The 20,551-nt window shown below is 43.5% G+C and overlaps 1 protein-coding gene across 1 annotated transcript in view; it reads left to right on the forward strand.

Annotated features, from left to right (window-relative positions):
• SPTLC2 (serine palmitoyltransferase long chain base subunit 2) overlaps window positions 1-20,551 on the forward strand; it is a 384,930-nt gene that overhangs the window by 93,941 nt on the left and 270,438 nt on the right. Inside the window, exon 2 of the mRNA XM_085626636.1 lies at window positions 10,371-10,565. Within this exon, the coding sequence (XP_085482762.1) occupies window positions 10,371-10,565 (195 nt within the window). The remainder of the gene's footprint in view (window positions 1-10,370; window positions 10,566-20,551) is intronic.

The raw sequence follows: 20,551 nt of genomic DNA on the forward strand, positions 1-20,551 counted from the left end.
CGGCACACCTGCGGAAGACCAAGGTGTTTGTGTACCCATACCTGGACGACTGGTTGATCAAAGCGTCCACTTATCAGGAAGCCCAGTGCCATTTCAACAGGACGGCGGCTTTGCTTCACCGTCTGGGGCTGCACATCAACATGACGAAGTCAGTGCCGATCCCTGTGCAGTGTCTCCAGTACTTGAGGGCTTCAGTCAATACCTTGACCGCAAGCGTGTGTCCTTCGGAGGAGAGACGCTTATCAATCCGTGGGAAGGCTCTGCATCTCATCTCAGCCCGCTCTCCTACGGTGAGGACGGTGTCTTCCTTACTGGGGTCGATGGCTTCTTGCATCTTCCTCACCCCCAATGCACGTCTGCATATGAGGCCCCTGCAGGAATGTCTGGAGGATCAATGGGACCAGAGGCGGGGGCGTTGGGAGGACAAGATCCAGTTGTCTCAGCACGCTCGGCAGTCTCTGAAATGGTGGTGTTCCCCAGAGAATGTCTGCAAGGGGACTCCTTTTCACAAGGACATTCCGGTCCAGACCATAGTGACCGATGCGTCTCTCCAGGGCTGGGGAGCACATTCGGGCCCTCTTCAGATTCAGGGGATATGGTCGCGGATGGAGACGACTTACCATATCAACTTTTTGGAACTCAGAGCAGTACACTTGGCCTTGAAGGCGTTCCATCCCTCCTTCAGGACGTCCTCCCTGCTGGTTCAGACGGACAATACTACGACCATGTATTACCTCAACAAGCAGGGGGGCTCCCGTTCACGCACCCTGTCTCGGGAGGCACAGGCGATCTGGAACTGGCTGGTGGCCAGGAATCTGACGATCACGGCGACCCACCTGCCGGGAGTGCAGAATGCCCAAGCAGACGCGCTCAGCAGGCTCGTTCAAGAGAACCACGAGTGGGTGCTAAACGACGACGTGCTAAGAGACGTCTTCGCAGAATGGGGCACTCCGGATATAGATCTGTTCGCTACGGCAGAAAACAGCAAATGCCGCGACTTCGCGTCCAGGTACTACCAACCAGGGACGCTGGGGAATGCCCTATGGATCAGCTGGTCCAACAGCTTTCTCTACGCCTTTCCACCCATTCCCCTGATTCCGGCGGTGCTGATCAAGCTGTCGCAATCCAGAGCCAGAATGATCCTGATTGCTCCGGAGTGGCCGAGGCAATGGTGGTTCACCGACCTTCTTCACCGGTCTGTTCTGCCACACCGACGCCTGCCGTGCCGGCCGGACCTTCTCACGAAGTTCGGAGGGCAGATGGTTCACCCCAATCTCTCGTCCTTGAGTTTGGCAGCATGGCTCCTGAGCTAGTGCAGTATGGACACTTGAACCTGCTTCAGGACTGTATGGAGATCTTGAAAGAGGCTAAGAGACCGTCTACGAGGACTTCCTACGCCTATAAGTGGAAGAGATTCTGCTTATGGTGCAAGGCGAAGGACTTTGACCCTACATCCTGTAAAGAAGATGTTATTTTGCCTTATCTGCTGCAGTTAGCTCAGTCTGGGCTTAATTTTCAATCTATTAAGGTTCATCTCGCAGCTCTGACTGCGTATAGGAAGGGCCCTTCTCAAACCTCATTTTTTCAAATCCCTGTGATTAAGGATTTTTTGGAGGGTTTGCGTAAGGTGTTTCCCCCTGTTAGAAGACCTTCTCCACCTTGGGAATTGAATGTGGTGTTATCTAGATTGATGAGGGAGCCTTTTGAACCTATCCATAAGGCTTCGTTGCAGCATTTGTCTTGGAAGGCTGCCTTCCTTGTGGCCATTACATCGGCCAGGAGGGTGAGTGAGATTCAGGCTCTGTGTTGCCAAGAGCCGTATACTGTGTTCCATGCTTCTAAAGTAGTGATGCGTACCCATCCTAAATTTTTGCCTAAGGTGATATCAGATTTCCATGTGAATCAGATTATAACTTTGCCTACGTTTTTTCAGCATCCTTCCTCTCCGGCGGAGAGGTCTCTGCATTCACTTGATGTGCGTAGGGTGTTGAAATTCTACCTGGATAAGACAAAAGATATCCGCAGGTCGAATCAACTGTTTGTGAATTATGGTTCGGTAAGAACTGGTTTAGCTACCTTAAAGCAGTCCATTTCCAGGTGGATTGTTTCCTGTATTCAGCTTTGTTACCAAAAAGCTAATATAACATTAGGGGGTAAGCCTACGGCACATTCGACTAGAGGCAAGGCGGCTACTACCGCTTTGCTTAGGAATGTTCCCATTGCTGACATTTGTAAGGCTGCCACCTGGAAGTCAGTCCATACGTTTACAAAGCATTACTGCCTGGATTCTGATGCTAGGGCAGATGCGCAGGTTGGACAGGCTTCGCTGAGGAATTTGTTTGCACAGTGATTTGTTGGTGGTTGGTCTTACTCCACCGCTTCTTGTTGGTTGGGATGGGCTTGCCATTCTATTCATAGATTATGACTATACACAGAGATCCCCTACTACAGAAGGAGTAGTTTCTTACCTGTAACTCCAGTTCTGTAGTAGGGGTATCTGTTATAGTCATAAGCGACCCTCCCTCCTCCCCGGTGGAGTAACCTGACGGTATCAGGCCTGTTGTTATACACCTTCAAAAAGAACTGAAAGTAACTTGTGTTGGCTGTGCATCCTGGGATACCGGGGGTCTCTGGAGAGTTTCTTAAAGGCACGGTATCCCTTTAGCAGACACATAATGACAGCCTATAGGGCTTGTCTGTCCACCCCTTCCTCTCTATTGTTTAAAGGGATTTTGGTGAAGGGAGTGTGTGATAATAAAGGAACATGTCAAATGTGAATAAAAATGACATTTCAACTTTATTTTGGCTTTTGTGTTCACTTCAGAGGAAGTGCTGGCCAGTGCAGCCTTGTTGTGATTAGGCTGTATTATTTTGTCTGTCTCTTAAGTGTCTTTGCAGGTTTGCAAATGCGGGACAGCTTAAGAGATATTTTTGATTGCTCCGGGGTCCCCGCACATGGGCGGGGATTATTCATAGATTATGACTATAACAGAGATACCCCTACTACAGAACTGGAGTTACAGGTAAGAAACTACTCCTTTCACACTTTCAGATAAATAACACATACATGAGTCTTAAATAGATGGTAGCTACTCAAGAGCTGAACACCCAGAAAACTGTTTCGAGCACAACTAGACCTAGACTTTTGTATCCCTAGTGGCAGACCTGGTACTGTGTGGCCAAGCCACATTGCTCCATTTGAGGCACCAATTTTCTTCTAAACTATTTCCATGCATTGGCTTTCTCCTCTTTTACTATCCTCCACATGTGTATGCATGTGTACGTTTTATGGAATAACTTTAGTATACTGTGTTTCTATACTCCTTGCTACCTAAAATATCAGTTTTTTCAAGTTGGTGTGTGTTTGTCTGGAATGCCTCTTAAGTTTTTCTGAGATTTCCATGAAAAGAATCTTTGTAAATCCCAGTAATTGCAACTGTGTGTGCAAGGGGATTAGGACATTTTCAGTTCTTGTAACTTAATGATGATATGAAACACCATAGTTAACTATCTATGCTTGTCCTTTACGGCAGTGTGTAGCAGTCAGATGATGGTTTGTCCACTATCTTGACTGCGTATTGAGCCTAGTCCCTGGAAGGATCTTTTGTAATTTATGTTGGCATCTCGTTGTTGCCGGTAAGGTGCCCTGTGCTTCATATCATCACCCTCACTGACAGCTCCTCCCCAATTCTTAATCCAAAAACTGACCACAAACACGCAACCTTAAGCACCACCTTAAGTCTATTGTGCTTCCATGTAATGCGACCTGATCTGCATTTTTGCACACAGCAAACATCCTTCGCACATAACATTTCGGGCTTTGCCCACGACCATGCAGCAGACCTGGTACACCTCATCCACCTTATAACAACCTACTTACTCTCAAAGAATCATGGCTTATCCTCGTCTCCCCATCTATTCCTGTGGCAACCTTTACATCTTCTGCAAATGGTCCTTGTAGTTTACCACTCTACTTATTCTCATCCTCTCCTTTGCATGCCTGCCTACCTGCTCGTGTTTTCATGTACGTACTAGTCCATCACCTTACATTGGTCTTAAAAAATCCTTATCGGAGCATTCTCAGAATTTATTTCTCTGGTTGCCATTGCTAAAACCCACCTCTGGATTTCCATAAGTCCACACATAAAGCACAGCCCAGCTGTGGAATTCCGTCGCTGTTGATTGGCACCTGCTAACAATCTTATTGTTGTTTGTGGGTATCTCCAGCACTGTCTTGGGTTGGTTCAGTTATTTTCTGACCGATATCAGTTTGTTAAATTGACTTCTCTAGATCCCTTTTTGGTCAACATCAGTGGCTAACAGCATAATCCTAGCTATGATGATCAACTGTTACATAAAGCACATGAGCCCTGCTTGCCCATTGACTTCTCTCCATCAATATGCTTTTGACACAACTGTATCTCTGTATCATTGGTCCACAACATCCAGATGCTGCCCAGACTCCATCCAAACTTTGATATATGCTGTCTAGCAAAAGCTCAACTTAACCAAAAAGATTTCATGCTCTTTGGTAGTTGCATATTTCTTCTAGTTTCCAATATGAACAATAGTGACTATCCTACTTTTATTACCCCTGGCGCCAAGCCAGTTGTCTTCCATCTAAATGATAATCTGTCCCCAAAGGAGCACGTACATGTACAACCCCACGTCTCTGTCCAATCCCAAGCTTTGTATCCCATGGCCTCTTGTACGGAATTCTGTCATTGGCTTCACTTACTAAGATCTTGTCCTGCCTCATGGCTGAGCCACTGCTGTGCTGAGTGGCTTTCCTTGCACCATTTTAGCATAATGAAAGTTAGTGCTTTCATAGGTGCCTGCCTCCTCTGCAATCAAAGAAACGTTTACCTTATTACCCCAACTCAAAACTACTGTGCCTTCTCACTCTACCAGACTAGATCACATTTTCGTCATACTGCGTAATGTACAAAACCGTCTGTGCAAACAAAAAAAATGTCAAGCAGACAAGCTCAGCAAGTTTGTCAGTCTCCGCACAATACACTGCACTTGAGATACTGAACAACCGAAAGAAAAGTTAAAAAAATTCACAAGCTTTTTGTTTTTGCCTCTAGACTGTTAAGCGACTTGTGTGGTCATCTCGGCTTATAACCATCAGTGCACTCTCTCATTGGCTCGTCCTCTTTTAATACTCGCCTTACAACTGATTCTTTCCCAAATGTTCCAGAAAGTCGGTGTACCTTCGTGAGATCTATAATTGTTCTCGCAAGCACTCTGAACACAGCACAGGGGTATTCATCTAACACATGTGACTACAAATCCTGTGACCCTTTGAACATTTGGCTTGTGCCGCATAAATACCCAAAATAAACGGACAAAAATAAATTCCTACCTAAAATGGTGGCGTGACTGTGATGAGCATTAACAAGAAATCCATAATTGTGGTGATTTTTCTTGAACTCCTAGCTTGACAAGTAGCCTTTTGTCCATTGTCTGCACACGGACCCAGTCCTAGTGCTTTAATTTCTTGCTAATGGACAATAAATCCATAGCTAATTTCTGCCACGATGTAGCGCATTGTTCTTCGGTCATGGATTCTATTGGTCTGCAATGGTTCAGGAAGTGAAGAATGCTCTTCCTTGTCCTTACTGCAGTCCTTCCGAGGGCTTACAACTGGAGTGTGCTTGGGAGCTGAGCACAGTCCAGAACCACTCTCTCACCTCATTTCCTTTCCCATACTGTTCCAGTTAATCCCCGTCCGAGGCTGGTTCTGGGTGCCCTGGTAGAGGGCTGTGCTTTCCCAGGGTACCGTACCACTGGGCATCCCAGGGTGCCCAGATGGATGGCTGCACCGTCCCTGCTGCTACAGATGACAGAATGCAGACTAGCTGTGAAAGGATGCACATTCCGTCCGAGGCTCGTTCTGGGTGCCCTGGTAGAGAAAGGGCTGTGTTTCCCAGCGCACCGTACTACTGGGCATCCCAGGGTGCCCAGATGGATGGCTGCACCGTCCCTGCTGCTACAGATGACAGAATGCAGACTAGCTGTGAAAGGATGCACATTTCTGTAGAGCAAGGAAGGTGTCGGTATTTTAATAATAAATTGCATTTATTATCTAGAACAAGTAGCTTAAGGACATCAGTCTAAACGGGTGAGAAGAGGAGTGGATTTGGGTCCGCCCTGGAATTTGGAATCTGGACAGTTCTAAAGAATGACTGTATGTGGCAGATGCTAAACCCCTGTCGCTCCCCATTGCCGAACTGTTGTTTATGCATCGTTGCCCAGGGGGCCGAGACTCCGAGTTCTATGGCTTCTGATTTTTATGTTCAATTCCACTCTTGAGATTCAGGAATTGGCTGGATTGAAAAAATAACCCGCACTGCTGTTTTAAGTGAGGTGAACTGAGCAGCTCCGAAACCGTGTAACTTCAGGGCAGTAGACCCCCGCCCCACGTGCGCGCGCGCTCCTCTGCTTTCTGAATTAGTAAGCGCGACTTTGACCTACAGGGAGCGAAACAAAGAGCATGTTCGAGGCCACTCATTTGCGGTTGGTTTTGGGTCTGAATGCCGTCACGGGATTCTTCAGTTTGTGAGTAAACGAATGCAGTAAAGAGACTGTTTGTCGGGGGAAGGGTAATGCTCACCAGCTGCTTGGAGCTCAAGTTGCTCAAGGCCACGCTTGAGCAGATCAGCTGGCGCCAATTTTAGTCCAGGTTTTATAATGGGAGCAAGAAGACTACAAATCTCAGAATGCAAACGAAAAAAATGCCTGGAGTGGACAAGCACACAAGCATGGAACTGGGCTACTTGAGAACTCTGCATTTGTGAGCACTCTGTTTCCACCTGGACCTGTCGGAGGGTTGAATATGAATGTGGCCCCTGTACTACTTAGAATGGAGGGCTGCAGGGGCACGTGGTGTGCCTCTTTTTAAGAAAGGGAAGTTAGACCTAGTAAACTGTGGTTTGTAGAAGACTAGTTGGTCCTGGTTCCAATGTGCCCTAGCATCAGGACGAAAACGTGTTAATGTAGTCCTTGATTCGGCATTGGGAATAGGGAGGTTCGCTATGGTCTATTGCTATTTACTTTGTCATTGTATCCCTAAATATTCATTTGGATTTTGAGATTCAAATATTTCTGCATCGGAGGAGCTACCCCACTCACCTCTTTTCTCTTTTTAGGTAAACAAGCCTTAAACAACTGAACTGAAATAAGTAATCGCTCTTGTACTTCACCATGGTAGACTTGAAACGAACGTACCTGTTTTGTTGCTTTTTTTAGGTCTGACTTAGAAGTGCAGTAGGCTGCACACCAGACCCAATTCTTTGTACGTAAAATCATAAAATGGGCTTTGGCTGTACCCAGAGGAGTATTTTTCTCACCTCATGCTATTGTCTGTTTGGTTTATAATTTCACCTTTCAGTTCCATCTCAAAAGTGCACTTGATCAACACTTTCTAAACTACTTGTGCCATGGATGCATGCATTATCCACATAAAACAATCCATTTTCCCCCACTGCAGCAGGCGTTTTAAGTAATTTATTTGAGACTCCACAATGTGCCTGGGCTGTTGACTTTGCTGTTAGTTTTGTGCTACATTTGTAAATGCTACAGAAGCAGGCCTGTTTCCTTGCGGCTGAAATCATTAAAGTAGCTTGTCCTATGCTTCATAACAAACTCTGCATTCTTTGAAATGAAGGACAGAGCTGGCTGTAGCAGGTATCACCGAGCATAGAGCAGCACTGTTGCAAAGCTTGTAGACTGCCACTTTTTTTAAATGCCCCTTTGGAAAACTGTTATCTGGCACAGCCTCAAATATTATATATATGTAAAGCTTTAGAGTCCACACTGGCTGATGGAGGATCTTTACATTATTGGCATTCGACTAGTCTCATCACAATTATAAGAAAGTGGTTAATTGCACAGGTCTTTGCAAATAGATAAAATATATAGAAATTATTACAACATTCAGATGTCAGTACCATTGTTTCAACATTCTTGGACGATGGAGCAGCATCTTAATGTTTATCCTTGGCAATAAATGCACCTAAATTACAGTATAACTATATATATGTTTGGCAGAGTACACTGTACTATGTTAGACTATTGAGTAAGGTTATCAGATATTGATATGTTAAATATGAGATGGTAATAATTCTGCTGCATTTTCATTGTACCTAATGTTAACTTACTCCAAAAACGCCTCTAAAACAACTGTCATTAAGTGAATCAAATTCCACATCATATATTGGACATGAACTGTATAAAGCCATGCAGTATACGTAAAGCAGAAACACTTCAGAAATAGAGCTATGTTAATAACATACAATTCTTGTGTCCATAACATAACATTCTTGTGTCTAGGAGTAAATGATGGAAATATAATTTTCAAAAACGTAACTAAAGGAATAGCCATTCTTGCATTGAAAAGATGTAGCCTCATTATGTTCTCCAATAGGAAATTGGAACTGGGAGACATGTGTTTCAGGTATAAAACCAGGCGAGATCTCAGGGTTATTAGTGGCAAGCCTGTAAAGCAGCATGTGGAAATGCTAGGGTTATTGACTGTCGAGTGCACACTTTTTTTTTTTTTTGTAGTGGCAGCATTGAGATAGGACATTCTGGAGGTTTCCTTGAAAGAACTTGCTGCTTCAGATGTTCATCTGATGACTTTTTCTTCCCAGATTCCTTCATTTTTAAAGGGTTTTGAGACACCAAGTTTGGAGCCCATATTAACTCTCCAGCTGACTGTGTCCTATTTATCCTTGACATTGAAAAGCGTACACTTATCAATAAATTTCCCCACCATTTCATACCAAAGGACGTAGTCCTGCTCCATGTTCGACAATCCACCACATAACTAATATATCAAAGCTCTTTTACACCTGCTAACTTCAGGTTTAGTGTCTCACATGAGTAGTGTAGGCACGGTTTACCTCTTTAGCATCCAAATTCAGCATCAGAAAAGGTAGAAATGTAAAGTGTGGAGCCGGCAGTTTTTTACGATCTTTGGTGAATCTTGTGATACAGCTCAATATTGTATTTTTCTCTTTTTGACGCTGATAATGGTTTTAGTTGCTTTTTTAACATCCTTCGGATGAACAAAGTCACTAGAAGTAGGATTTTTACGGACATTTACATAAAGAGGCTGAGGCAATTAACTATCACACTTATCACTTCGTGGGTAACAAAGTTACAATATAGTTCATAATGTTGCAAGGACCGTGAGAGCCCACCCCTTTCCCCTCCCTTTGAATAAATCCTATCTTTTCCTTGTACAGATTATAAATCTTCTGTGATCCAGTACAAAATTTTGAAGTACAAATTATACAATTTAATTCAATTCATTATTCAACACGACGCAAAGACTCCATTGATTAGTTATGTAGAAATGTCTTTATTCATATATTTCTGTCTTCTTAAAAAGGATTTCTCTTCAATGCAAATGTAGCCAATGCGTTTCATCACGAAGACCTCTTCAGGGCTTCACATACAAGGTCTTCTGATCCCAACAATTTAATTTGATTATTTTTTTTTTTTTATTAGGTTTAATTTTCACGCTGTAAGTTGCTTTCAACCTCCATTTACAAACCAGCATGTTTTTCTGAGGTTACAGTTACAATAGAGGTCTTTATTCACACCTGAAGAACCACCACTTGCCTGTCACCTCTTAGCAGAGTTCTGTAACCTTTTCATTCAGCGCCCTGCCCCAGCGTAATAAATGTTTGTCCATTCCCAAAAATGATTAAACTGTTAGGGTTTTTCCCACCAATGAATACGTAACATTTTAAGTATCCTCTCTATTTAGCCAGAGACAGTTTAGTCTGGTTTAAAAAATCTGTCTAGTACATATTCTGTTGCATAAGTTGATGGTCCCTGGAGAAAAATCTGACCAGTGTTGAAACAGTTCAAAGGTGTGCCATGGGAAAAATTAACCACCATATCGTTTGACGCCAGAAAGTATGTGAGCAGCTGACTCCATCTTATCGGATTTTAATTACATTTTTTGTCTGGTATTACAGAATTGGTGCAGGCTTCAAAGGCTGATTATTGTGCACAGACAGATTAGGACAATAGTTTGTTTATCCTTGTTTAATGCTTCCCTCTATGGTTCTGAAGGAAAAAAAATATGCCATAGTACGATGGGCATCATACCTTTTTCATATGGATTTTAATCTATTTTTTTAATTCTACAACTGTGGAATAGGTTAGTACTTTTATAGCTCATATGGGTAAATGGTAATTTTGAGGTTCCTGTCATAATCTCAAAAAGTGCTGTTTTTCCCTAGTTGTTCGTTATTTATAATGGTGACATGACCTTAGTATTTTCACATGACGAAGAACAAAATATCCTCGTGGGTCATGCTTTATTCTTCTTTTTTCCCTCTCTCCTCTAGGTCCATCATGTTCCGGAAAAAGTCCGCATGTACAAGAGACCATTCGTGGAAAACTATGAAGAGACGCCGATGCTGGTGGCTGTGCTCACATACATGGGCTACGGCATCCTGACTCTCTTTGGCTACCTAAGGGACTTCATGAGAGCATGGAAGATTGAAATGTGTCATAATGCCACCGAGAGAGAAGAGCAGAAGGTAACCCCTGCCAGAGAAGGTGTTCTGTCTGGTGAAAGACTTGTTAGATTAAAACGAAAGCAAGTATTGCATAACGTTCCTGGGCTGCCATAGAATCACGTTGGATCCGCTCTAGTGCATGGCCAATGCATCTATTTCATTGCAATAATGAGTTACCAAGAAACCGTGCAGTCGGAGTCCTTAAGACAGTGAGACCCAGAAATCTTCCTGTCCGAGCCTCTAGTGCTGGTAATGTCCTTGGGTTGACATTGGGCCTAGATATTGTAATAAAGCGGTACAAAAGGGGGTGGTGATGGACGGAGCATCAGAACCAATCAAACACTCACACCCAGTCAACAGATCTGGGTTTGATCCATCACCGTTCTTTAGCCCACTCTGCCACCCCAGTTCAGACATGGCCATATGCAAATCAGTCTGACCCTGTGCCTCATGGGAACAGTCCAGCCCGAACTGCCAAGCCATGCCTTCCCTGGACCAGAAACAAGCTTCCTAGGACAGGTTTCTGGCATTTCAGCCGTCTTCAGCCAGATCAGTTGACTGTGGGTGAGTGCTTGCAGTGTTCAACACTCCGTCCATCATTTCCTTTGGTTTTTGCTTTGTTCGCCATAAGTTGGCAGGGTATGCTCAGACGTGAGTCCCTTGCTCACTTTGCCACTGGATTCAAGCAAGCCTGGCTGAAGACGGCTGAAATGCGAGAAACCGGTCCCAGGAAGCTTGTTTCCGGTCCAGGGAAGACATGGCTTGGCAGTTCGGGCTGGACTGTTCCCGTGAGGCACAGGGTCAGACTGATTTGCATATGGCCATGTCTGAACTGGGGTGGCAGAGTGGGCTAAAGAACGGTGATGAATTAAACCCAGATCAGTTGACTGGGGGTGAGTGCTTGCAATGTTCAACACTCCGTCCATCATTTCCTTTGGTTTTTGCTTAGATATTGTAATAGCCGTGCCCCATGGTACTGTGAAGGTCAAAGGAGTTGGTCTGTGCGCCTCTTGCAGGGTAGGACCACGGATTCCTACTTTAAATACCCCTGTATCGGACCAAGGCATAATGCTGTCCGAGTTCCTGGTCAGTGCTGCAACAGTCTCCTATTGTCGTAGCCCCTAGATCACAGCAGAACAAAGTAATCCTGCTGCCCCGAGGCCTTGCAGCATTGCTGGGCCCAGACACCTTCCTGCCAATCACCAGTGGCAGTGCAGAAACAAGTTAATTATCTCTCTGGTAAATCTAGGGAATGTCCAACATTCAGCTGCTCTGATCTTCACGGTCCAAATCAGACCGATGATGTTATACTATTTGTTCCGGAGTAAAATGCTTTTGTTTGAAACATTTCTTTAAGACATAATTTATAACGCAGGGTTTTAAGTTTTGCGGTATGCGATGGCGCCCACAGTGTGTACGTAGAAGTATGGGGCTAAAGAGTGGAACGGTGCAGATAGGATGAGGGGAAAGCAAACCCTAAACCCCTCCAGTAGACCGGAGTCTAAACATAAGAGAACATAGGATGCCTATGCACACGTTATTAAATAATACTGTCTCAATACAGAAAGTAGTGGAAAGAACAACAGTGTAGACACAATTACAAAAGTCCAACAGATTTTGTCTTTCTTGGTTTAATATGATTCCGTTGCCCAGCCAACACGTGTTTCGTCCGGGTGTAAACCCACAACTTCTTCAGGGCTACAAAAACACATAAGGATACATTGTAGACACTAACAGTTACAATATATCTTACATAATAAGTAGCGTGATAGGCGTCAGACACCGTGATTGACAGCAAGCACCCAACTAAAACGTAAATTCAGAAAAATCCAGATTAAATCTCATGAAAGTGCAGATCTGTGACATGAAGGATAAAGCATAACAGTTCCTAACTGTGCCAGTAAAGTCAAGACAGTGACAGATGTTAAAAAAAGTGCAGAGGCAAGGTCTAAAAAAACTGCTAATTCTCAATGGAGACGTATAAATAGGAACACCTGAAAAATGTATTCACATAGTGCAGGGAGAAACAAATCTAAATATAGGAAGGATCACGATTTGCCAAAAAATTCTTAGGCTCTTATTAAAACATGAACACAGATAACATTAAGAAACCGTAAATTACTAACGTTTCATCATTAAGAGGTAAGTTCTAGACGGTGCATATGGTTCACGTGTGATCAACTAAGTAGAGGAAATGAGAGAAAGGAGGACATGGGAAAAACCATAGAGTAGGAGTAGATAGGCAAACTAAAATGTGAGCACAATCCGATCATATTGAGGGGAACTTCAAATGTGGAAAACTGAGTCTTACCATCAGGCGAAACGTGAACAAGCAAAGGATCTAGAGTCACAAAAGAAAGGTATAGACCTTAGTAAAATACATGAATACACATATTCGCAGTCTATGAAACCACAGTAATGATGTGAAAACTACCGGCTCACCTCTCCGCCGGTTGTAATTCCGTCCCGGCTGCGCGGGAAAAGTGCAGGTGTCACTACTCGAAATAGGTATACGAGGTTAAGTAATCCAATGAATCAGGACCTATAAGAAGGATACCGGTGCACGTCATTACTAGGGGAAAATTATTCTTACCACAAGTAATATCTGACCCGTAATCCTTGTATCAAAACGGTAAACTATACGGAAAACCTTAAAGGTTAATGTGTTTAAAGGTGCTCGTTGATAAATATATAAAAACCCACGTAAAGTACGAAGGGTCAAGGTTAATGCAGCAAGTTCATATCACGTAATCAAGGAATGCGTCGGAAGTGCGCATTATCAACAAGAGAGTGGCGTCGGTAAAACCAGCAAACCTATCATAACTACTGCTAAGATGCAAAACCGAGTATAGCTTTAAGACATACCGTTTCCTGCGAATAATACTTCTGAGACTAAATCGTGACTAAACCACCCAAAGTGTGTGTCGGTGGTTAAGGTCATTGGAAGAATTAGCTTTTAGTTGTTAATAAGTATTTTTTTTCCTTGCGCATTAGTCGTGGGTTTTAGGGCCAACTTTTTTCCCACTCCTGAATACTCGTTTGTTGAAAACATAGCTACCTAGTCTTGATTCCACTACATGCCTTTCTTCCTCGACCCTACCCTTCCTGCCTCTGTATCTTACTCTTGCAGGTTCTTTTTCATCCCTGTTGTCTCCCTTTGTCACAGTTTTACTTTTTTTCTCTTCCTACTTTGTAACTTTCAGCCAGTTGGTTGTATCCTCAGTTTGCTGCAAGACGTCCAGTTTTTTGTTTCACAATGGGTCGAGAGCTAGCAGAAGGAGCATATCTGTCCTTGTCTGCTGGTCCCACCACCCCTCTTCTCTGGAGCTTCCCTGGCAGTGACAGATATCCATGTCTCATTCCATGCACCCTCTACACCTGCAGACAAGGTATTCTCATTCAGTGTAGAATACTTGAGATGCAGATTCCTCACATGAAAGTAGGTGGAGTTATTGCCTGTTTCCCAGGGTTGTGATAGGGCCAGTAAACCTTTAGGACATTAGCTTCAGACCGAGCGCCTTCCTTCAAAAGATGTTGACCTCTCACACTTGCCGTATTGCTTTCAAGACTGATACAAGGTTTTCCCTCTTTCTCTCTTTCTTGTTGGATTTCTCACCACAGCACAAGGTCACCATATTCTACTATTTAGGCTCCCACTCCACCCTAGAGTTAAGCCCTAGGTGTGTATGCTCTTACCTTTGCACTCCCAGCCTGTTGTAAGGGTGCCCTGGGGTTGATTGAAATAATCTTCAGAATGAAAGGTGTGCAGTTACTTGCTCATGACATTTAGACTATTGGATGATTATTGCTTGCAATGAGAGTTTCTTGATGCACTGTCTTTTGAACAGCTAGCTTAACCAAACGTGTGGATGTTTCTAAACATAATTTCGAGCACTTTGTTGCTCTTTTGTCTACAACCTAACCAGGAAAATTAGTTTGTGACAGGAGGCTCTCAACAATTCTGCAATATAACTGTTATTGTTCAACACAAGTGCTCATATTGATAGATGTTGTACAGCAGGCAATAGCATCAAGCCAACAATACGTTTGTTGACTTTGTACTGCTGACGACATGTGGACGTCTGCCGTTTGTCTGCTTTTTGTTACAACTCTCCCTTTCTGTCAATCTAAGAATGCATTGCCTTTTACAGACCTATTCGCATGGCTGGAATGTGGAACCTCCGGCCCACTTTTCTGACTGCCTGTTTTTATTACCGTGAACTCAACATTTGTGATCTCACTAGAGAAGGATTTAGGTTTTTGGTTTAGCCCCTACACCGCCCATAGTTAAGAGTGACTACCTGGAGGCAATAGAGGTTCCATCGAATTCCCTCGCTCTCTAATGAAAAATCTGTTTAATGCCCCATTACTGGGGCATACCATACTATAACGTATCCATGGTAAACCTATCATACCATACAATAAAAGACAGGCCAGACCGTGCAATGACGGGCCATACCATACTATCGACAGAACATACCATACATACGATACCATCCATACTATATACCATACGAAAGTTATCATACAGTCTTATTTTAATATTATATTTTGAATTATGTAATTATATAATGTAACCTTTTTGTACAAAAGTTGTGCATCTTGGCTAAAGAAAACATTGACGAAGCCAATAGATCTCGTACAGGTGAGGCCAATTGGCTTTCCCAAAGCTTCTTTGTGTTCAATATGGCTCTGTCTCCACACTCCACAACGGCATAAACAGTCACTGTAACATAAGATGGGAATGCCCCCCTCCATGTTACCTTTGTTAGTTTCCTATTTGTAAAGCTCTTTGGACCATTCGTTAGGGTTTGGTAAATTCATATCCTGTAGGCGTGCACACAATATTGCATTTTTAAGAACCAGCTGTCCGCCTCAGTGGCTTTCCCCAAAGATATGCCCAACAACAAGCCATCTATAGTGTTTCTGTCCTGTGCTTAAAGATTCCAGTAGCCTCCTATGTGTCTCGGTTTGGCAGTAGTCTGGAAACAGGAGAAAATCAGTCCTTTTTTTTTTTTTTTTTTTTTTTTTGAAACCGTTTATTACATGTTAAAAAAGGTTACAGGTATGGGCCTACAACCATCCGGCCGGCCGCTAGAGTGGCAGAAGCATATGACATATCTACAGTAAAAGTCTCTTGGCGGTGCAGATCGGTAAATCAGGAGATATCAATGGCGCAGGCCACATAACTCCAAGCCCACAATACGGTTTCCTTTTTTTCAAAACAGAACAACACAAAAAACCACACCCGCAAGGCAACCCGCAATCCAAAGTGACGGCACGTGCTCCTTAAGTGGGGGATCCCAACCAGCAGCCAAACTCTGAAGAGGGGAATGGGAATAGATCAAGGACAGGGGAACCACATGCCCGCGGCTAGGGGAGGGGGTCGGCTAGGGGGACGGAGCTGGTGAGGCGGCCGGTAGCAGTGGCGGCTCACAAATACCCCCGCGATAGGCGTTCCAGGGGCCCCAGATTTTCACCCACGCCCCAGGCTTACCCCTCGCCACATACACTACCTTTTCACGAAACATACACCAATCCATATGTTCTTTCCAGGCCAACACCGCCGGGGGCCTCTGGGATCCCCACAATTGAGCAATGTCACGCTTAGCTATCATGTATCCCAGAGAAAATCAAAGTCTTATCAAAGTTCTGGGTAGCTGTCCATATTGAACAAATCTATTTTTAGATTTAGATTTCTGGAGTTGTATAACCCAAGCATTTCTGTGTATCATTCTTTCTAGTGTTGACTGTTCTACATGTGTACTAAACCCCATTTTATGTAAAAAAAAGAAAAAAATGATTATTCGACTGGACGCCGTTCATTAAGTGTAATAGTTGTACTGTATCTGAAAGTTCTTGACTTCTCAATTGCTGTTGAGCTTTTTTTCATCCCCTACTATGACCCACTCTGGAGTATCGAGACATTCCATCTACCACAAGCCTTGAGAACCCGAGACAGCTTAACAAGTTTAAAGTATATGCATTACAAAGTGACAAGAATAGAGAGTGGAAATGCTCGTTGGTAGTGAGTGGAGTCTGACTGTAACCGAGATCTGCCGTGCTAAGTACTACCATTGAAAAGATCGGAAAGCTTCAGTTTTGAGACTGCTTCACTTGCATATTAAATTACAATTCTTTGCCAGGCGTCTATTTTTTCAGAACGTGGTGCTCATAGTGCCTAGTAGTGTTAAAGGAAACCGGTACAAGCTCCCAACCTAGCCTAATTTCTACATGCACCTACAGCAAAAGCTAAACAAGATTCCCTTTAACTCAGCTGTGGACGAAAAGACAAGGCTAAGAAGAAGAGCAGTAACTACAGGGTGGAGGGGCACTCTGTACATCACTGTGAATCATGTTGGTGATACGGGATATCACCTCATTCAGTTGAAATTAGCTAGGTGGTCACCTTGTTGTGGGGTGAATATTGTGTCTTTTAGTTACTGGGACGGTGTAGGCCTTTCTGTGCCAGACTTTGAAATAATGATAATCACTTCACTACTACTGCTGTAAATGTAAATGTGTTTGTACTTATATAGCACACTTCTACCCAGGGGTCTCGTAGCGCTGTATTCATTCCGCTGTGGAACCCTTCCTGGTTTTCCTGTGAGATGTCCACTCCTGGGCACCCCCAAGGTGAAGCCAGGCATCCTAGCGCTGTGGGGATTAAGCAAGCTATTGCCCAGAGTTGCAGAGTGGGACCCATGATTAGAATAGGCACCGAGGCGAGAATTATCAGGTACAGGGAAATTGAATCAAAGAGCCGCTGAGGCGGGAATTGAACCCTGGTCCCGGGCCAGACCTCTGCATCAGGGTCTGCCGCTCTAACCATTGAGCCACACTTCTCCCACCTTTGTATGCTCCTGAGGTGAGCTGCAGGCTCGCATAGCTTGATTTCAGCCTTGCATGTTCTGCCCATCATCTCGGGCTTCTTCCAGTTCTTCGTGTTAAATCTTGACTCCTTTTTTTTTTTTGCATCAGTGATGCACCCCCTCTAGTGACCTCTGGTGTGGCAAAATGGATGCTAGAGGAAGGTGCTATAGTGTTCAAGGGGAAACTGTGGACACTCTCCAAGCCGGGCAGTGGTGGGCGTCACCATCTTAGCTTAAGGCACCCCCTTAAAACATCCTTTGGGGCACTGTAGAGCAGTGTTGGATAACTTCTCTTGGATAGTTACTGAGGGGTGATGGGCTCCATCAGTTGTGTATTAGCTGGGAAAACTGGATATGGCTTTCTTGGTTTTTCCCTCTGTAATATGTAAAGGGGAGGTCGTTTTCTATTACTTCCCGGTCGCAGCACTTGGAAAAACTGCCTGAAAGACACTTTCTGTGCTGTGGGGTGAGCTAGGTTGAAGTCCACGAATTATCTTAAGGAGATTTGGTGCTATTTTTGTACTTGCTTGATGTCACTACTGTATAATCGGATTTAATAGCTGTTAGTTTATTCATTTATTGGGGGCTATGTCATTATTGTGGGTTTTTGAATATTAGGTTTCCTTTTTGTTGAGTCATGTGACTTTGCTTAGTCTTTTTGGCCTTGTGCATGATGTTTTCATTTGACACCCATGGCATCTATACGTGGTTTCATTTGAACAGTGCAATGGTGTGTGATAACGACACCGGTAGACATTCTCACCAGTGCAGTGACCGGTGATAAACTACAACAATTAATCTTTCCATCTTGCTGGCTTTAAGTTTAGATTGGCTGTTAAATATCAGTTTCTCTCTTCTTTATTGCGTACATTCCACATTGAAAAAACCTCTATAGAATTTTTAGAAATAAGATGACCCTAGGGAAACTAAAAAACAGGAAAACTAGAGATGTTTTCAAATGACCACTTCTGTATGGGTCCTTTTTGAATGTAATGTAATTGATGAAACTAAAGAACATTTTTGCAATTTTCCTATTTGGGCCAAACTAGGAAACATTTATATGCTTCAACACAGAAAGCATCCAGGAACGACTGCTTTTGGAAGGCTCGTGTCAATTCCTTCGTTTTCGCTGCTATACATACTATATGGGATATTATATGCAGTGTTGTATTACTAATTTGTATTAACTATTGGCTACAATAGGACATAGTAGTTGAAGAGATATGTAATGAATTGGTCCCTATTCCACCGTGAGGGTAGTTTATTGTGAACAAGGGTGATAAATGTACAGCCATGTGAGATGCAGGGGGTTGCATTGTGATTTTAAAAAAAAACGTGCGTAGGTCAGACCAACTAGGTCTGTGGAAAAAAAATATTGCTTGCTGCACATAAAGATGAGCGGGGTTTGTTTGAATACTATAGTTCTGTAGGTTAAGGAACACTAAATCTAAAATTGTATGGTTATATTATAATTCTGTGTTTGTCCTGAGGAGTGTTATAAGTTGACACAACCTGAGATGCATCTAAACGACGAAGGGAGGCAAACCTAATAAAAAACAAAAATGATGGCCTATGTGCAATAATTCCTTGTGCAATAATTATCAGGAGAAAATAGTAGCAGTCTCCTTTTTTGTTGCCTCCAATTTGCAACTCGCATACACTACAATAACGGTTTACTTTTAATTGCTTTGAGAAGGATTATCAGCATTTACTATTTTAATAGTTTTCTTTTGTACAGTAATTGAAAAGAAGAGTAAAGGTAAAATGAACCGATGACATATGCCCCCCTCGTGTATTTATTTTATCTAAGGACTAAAACAAATGTCAGAGTAAATAACTTCAGATTACTTTTACGAGCAGTTATATTGGATTGCTGTTATGATTAAGTAGGATAAATCCTTCCACGGGTTCCAACATTACATTAAATTATATTCGCTTATTCTCATGGATGCTTTTAACTGCGTATTTCTGACCTTAGAGTTATATCCCAGGCGCCACACTAGATAGAGAATTTTTATAGCAATGCTCCTGTGCCTGCATAGAACTGCTGCTCCTGTGCACTGATGTTAGTTCCTTCCTTTCTTTCCATGCTGCAGCGCTCCTCTCCGACGTTTATCTGTCTTCCAATGACTTCAAACAACTATGTTCCTAATCTGGTATAGACTACAACTCTGGCTTGGGATCCACCCTGGTCCTTCGTGCCGATATTGATACAACAGGCACCAATTGATGACCCGACACCTATGTAGGACCATGAAACTAAGTCGGCCTGAGCTTGACCAGTGTTGTATCGAATTAGAATCGGGCTGCATGACTACTAGTTGCCTCTACTACAGTTCAGTTATTAGAAGAGGCTCCATTTTCTTTTTGATTAAAACTCTGTTCCCGTGCCAGAACGGAATGTACTCCAGAAAATGGATGATGATGGTGAAGATGAAGGGGGTGACTTGCTCCAAGCACAACACCCTATTCTAGACAATCTCAATATATAGTCTGCAGTTAAGTGAATCCTGAGTAATTTCTGACTAGTTTCCCGGGTAGAGAGTATGGAAGGGTTGATAATTTAGGCAAGCACGTTTTTTCTTCCTCCACCCTGGCACTGAGGTCCATACCCGCAGTCTGATAAGGTGCTGTGCATGTCTTCTGTGATATAGTCAGTCAGCTCTTGCCTTCATTCCAGCAGGCTATTAGGGCCTACTTGGCTCGCACAATTAATGATAGGCAGGACGCAGCAAAAGCCCTTACCCTTCCAGGCTCGGATACTTTGGATTGCATTGTTAGGGCAGTTGATACCAGTGCCGTGCTACACAGACACACCTGGATGCGGTAGACCAGATTTTCTGGCGATATGCTGGCTTCACTGATGGACATGCCCTTTCATGGGTCTCGCCTCTTTGAACTCCGCTTTCGAACACTTTAAGGAGAGTAGGGTCGCAACTCATTCCTTGGGGCTATAGAGCAATTTTCACCATCAGTTCCTCAAATTTAGGGGCTACTCTAGGAGGCTTGCCTAACGACAGCCTTCCCATCCAGTGATGCAACTTGGTCTCAACATTCCTCTCTAAAGTATGCCCTTCGAGCCTTTGCATATTCGCTTGCGACATCTCTTGACTCTTAAAATTGTCAATGTTTTTT

This window comes from Triturus cristatus, chromosome 9 (assembly GCF_964204655.1).
Source record: "Triturus cristatus chromosome 9, aTriCri1.1, whole genome shotgun sequence".
NCBI lineage: Eukaryota > Metazoa > Chordata > Amphibia > Caudata > Salamandridae > Triturus > Triturus cristatus.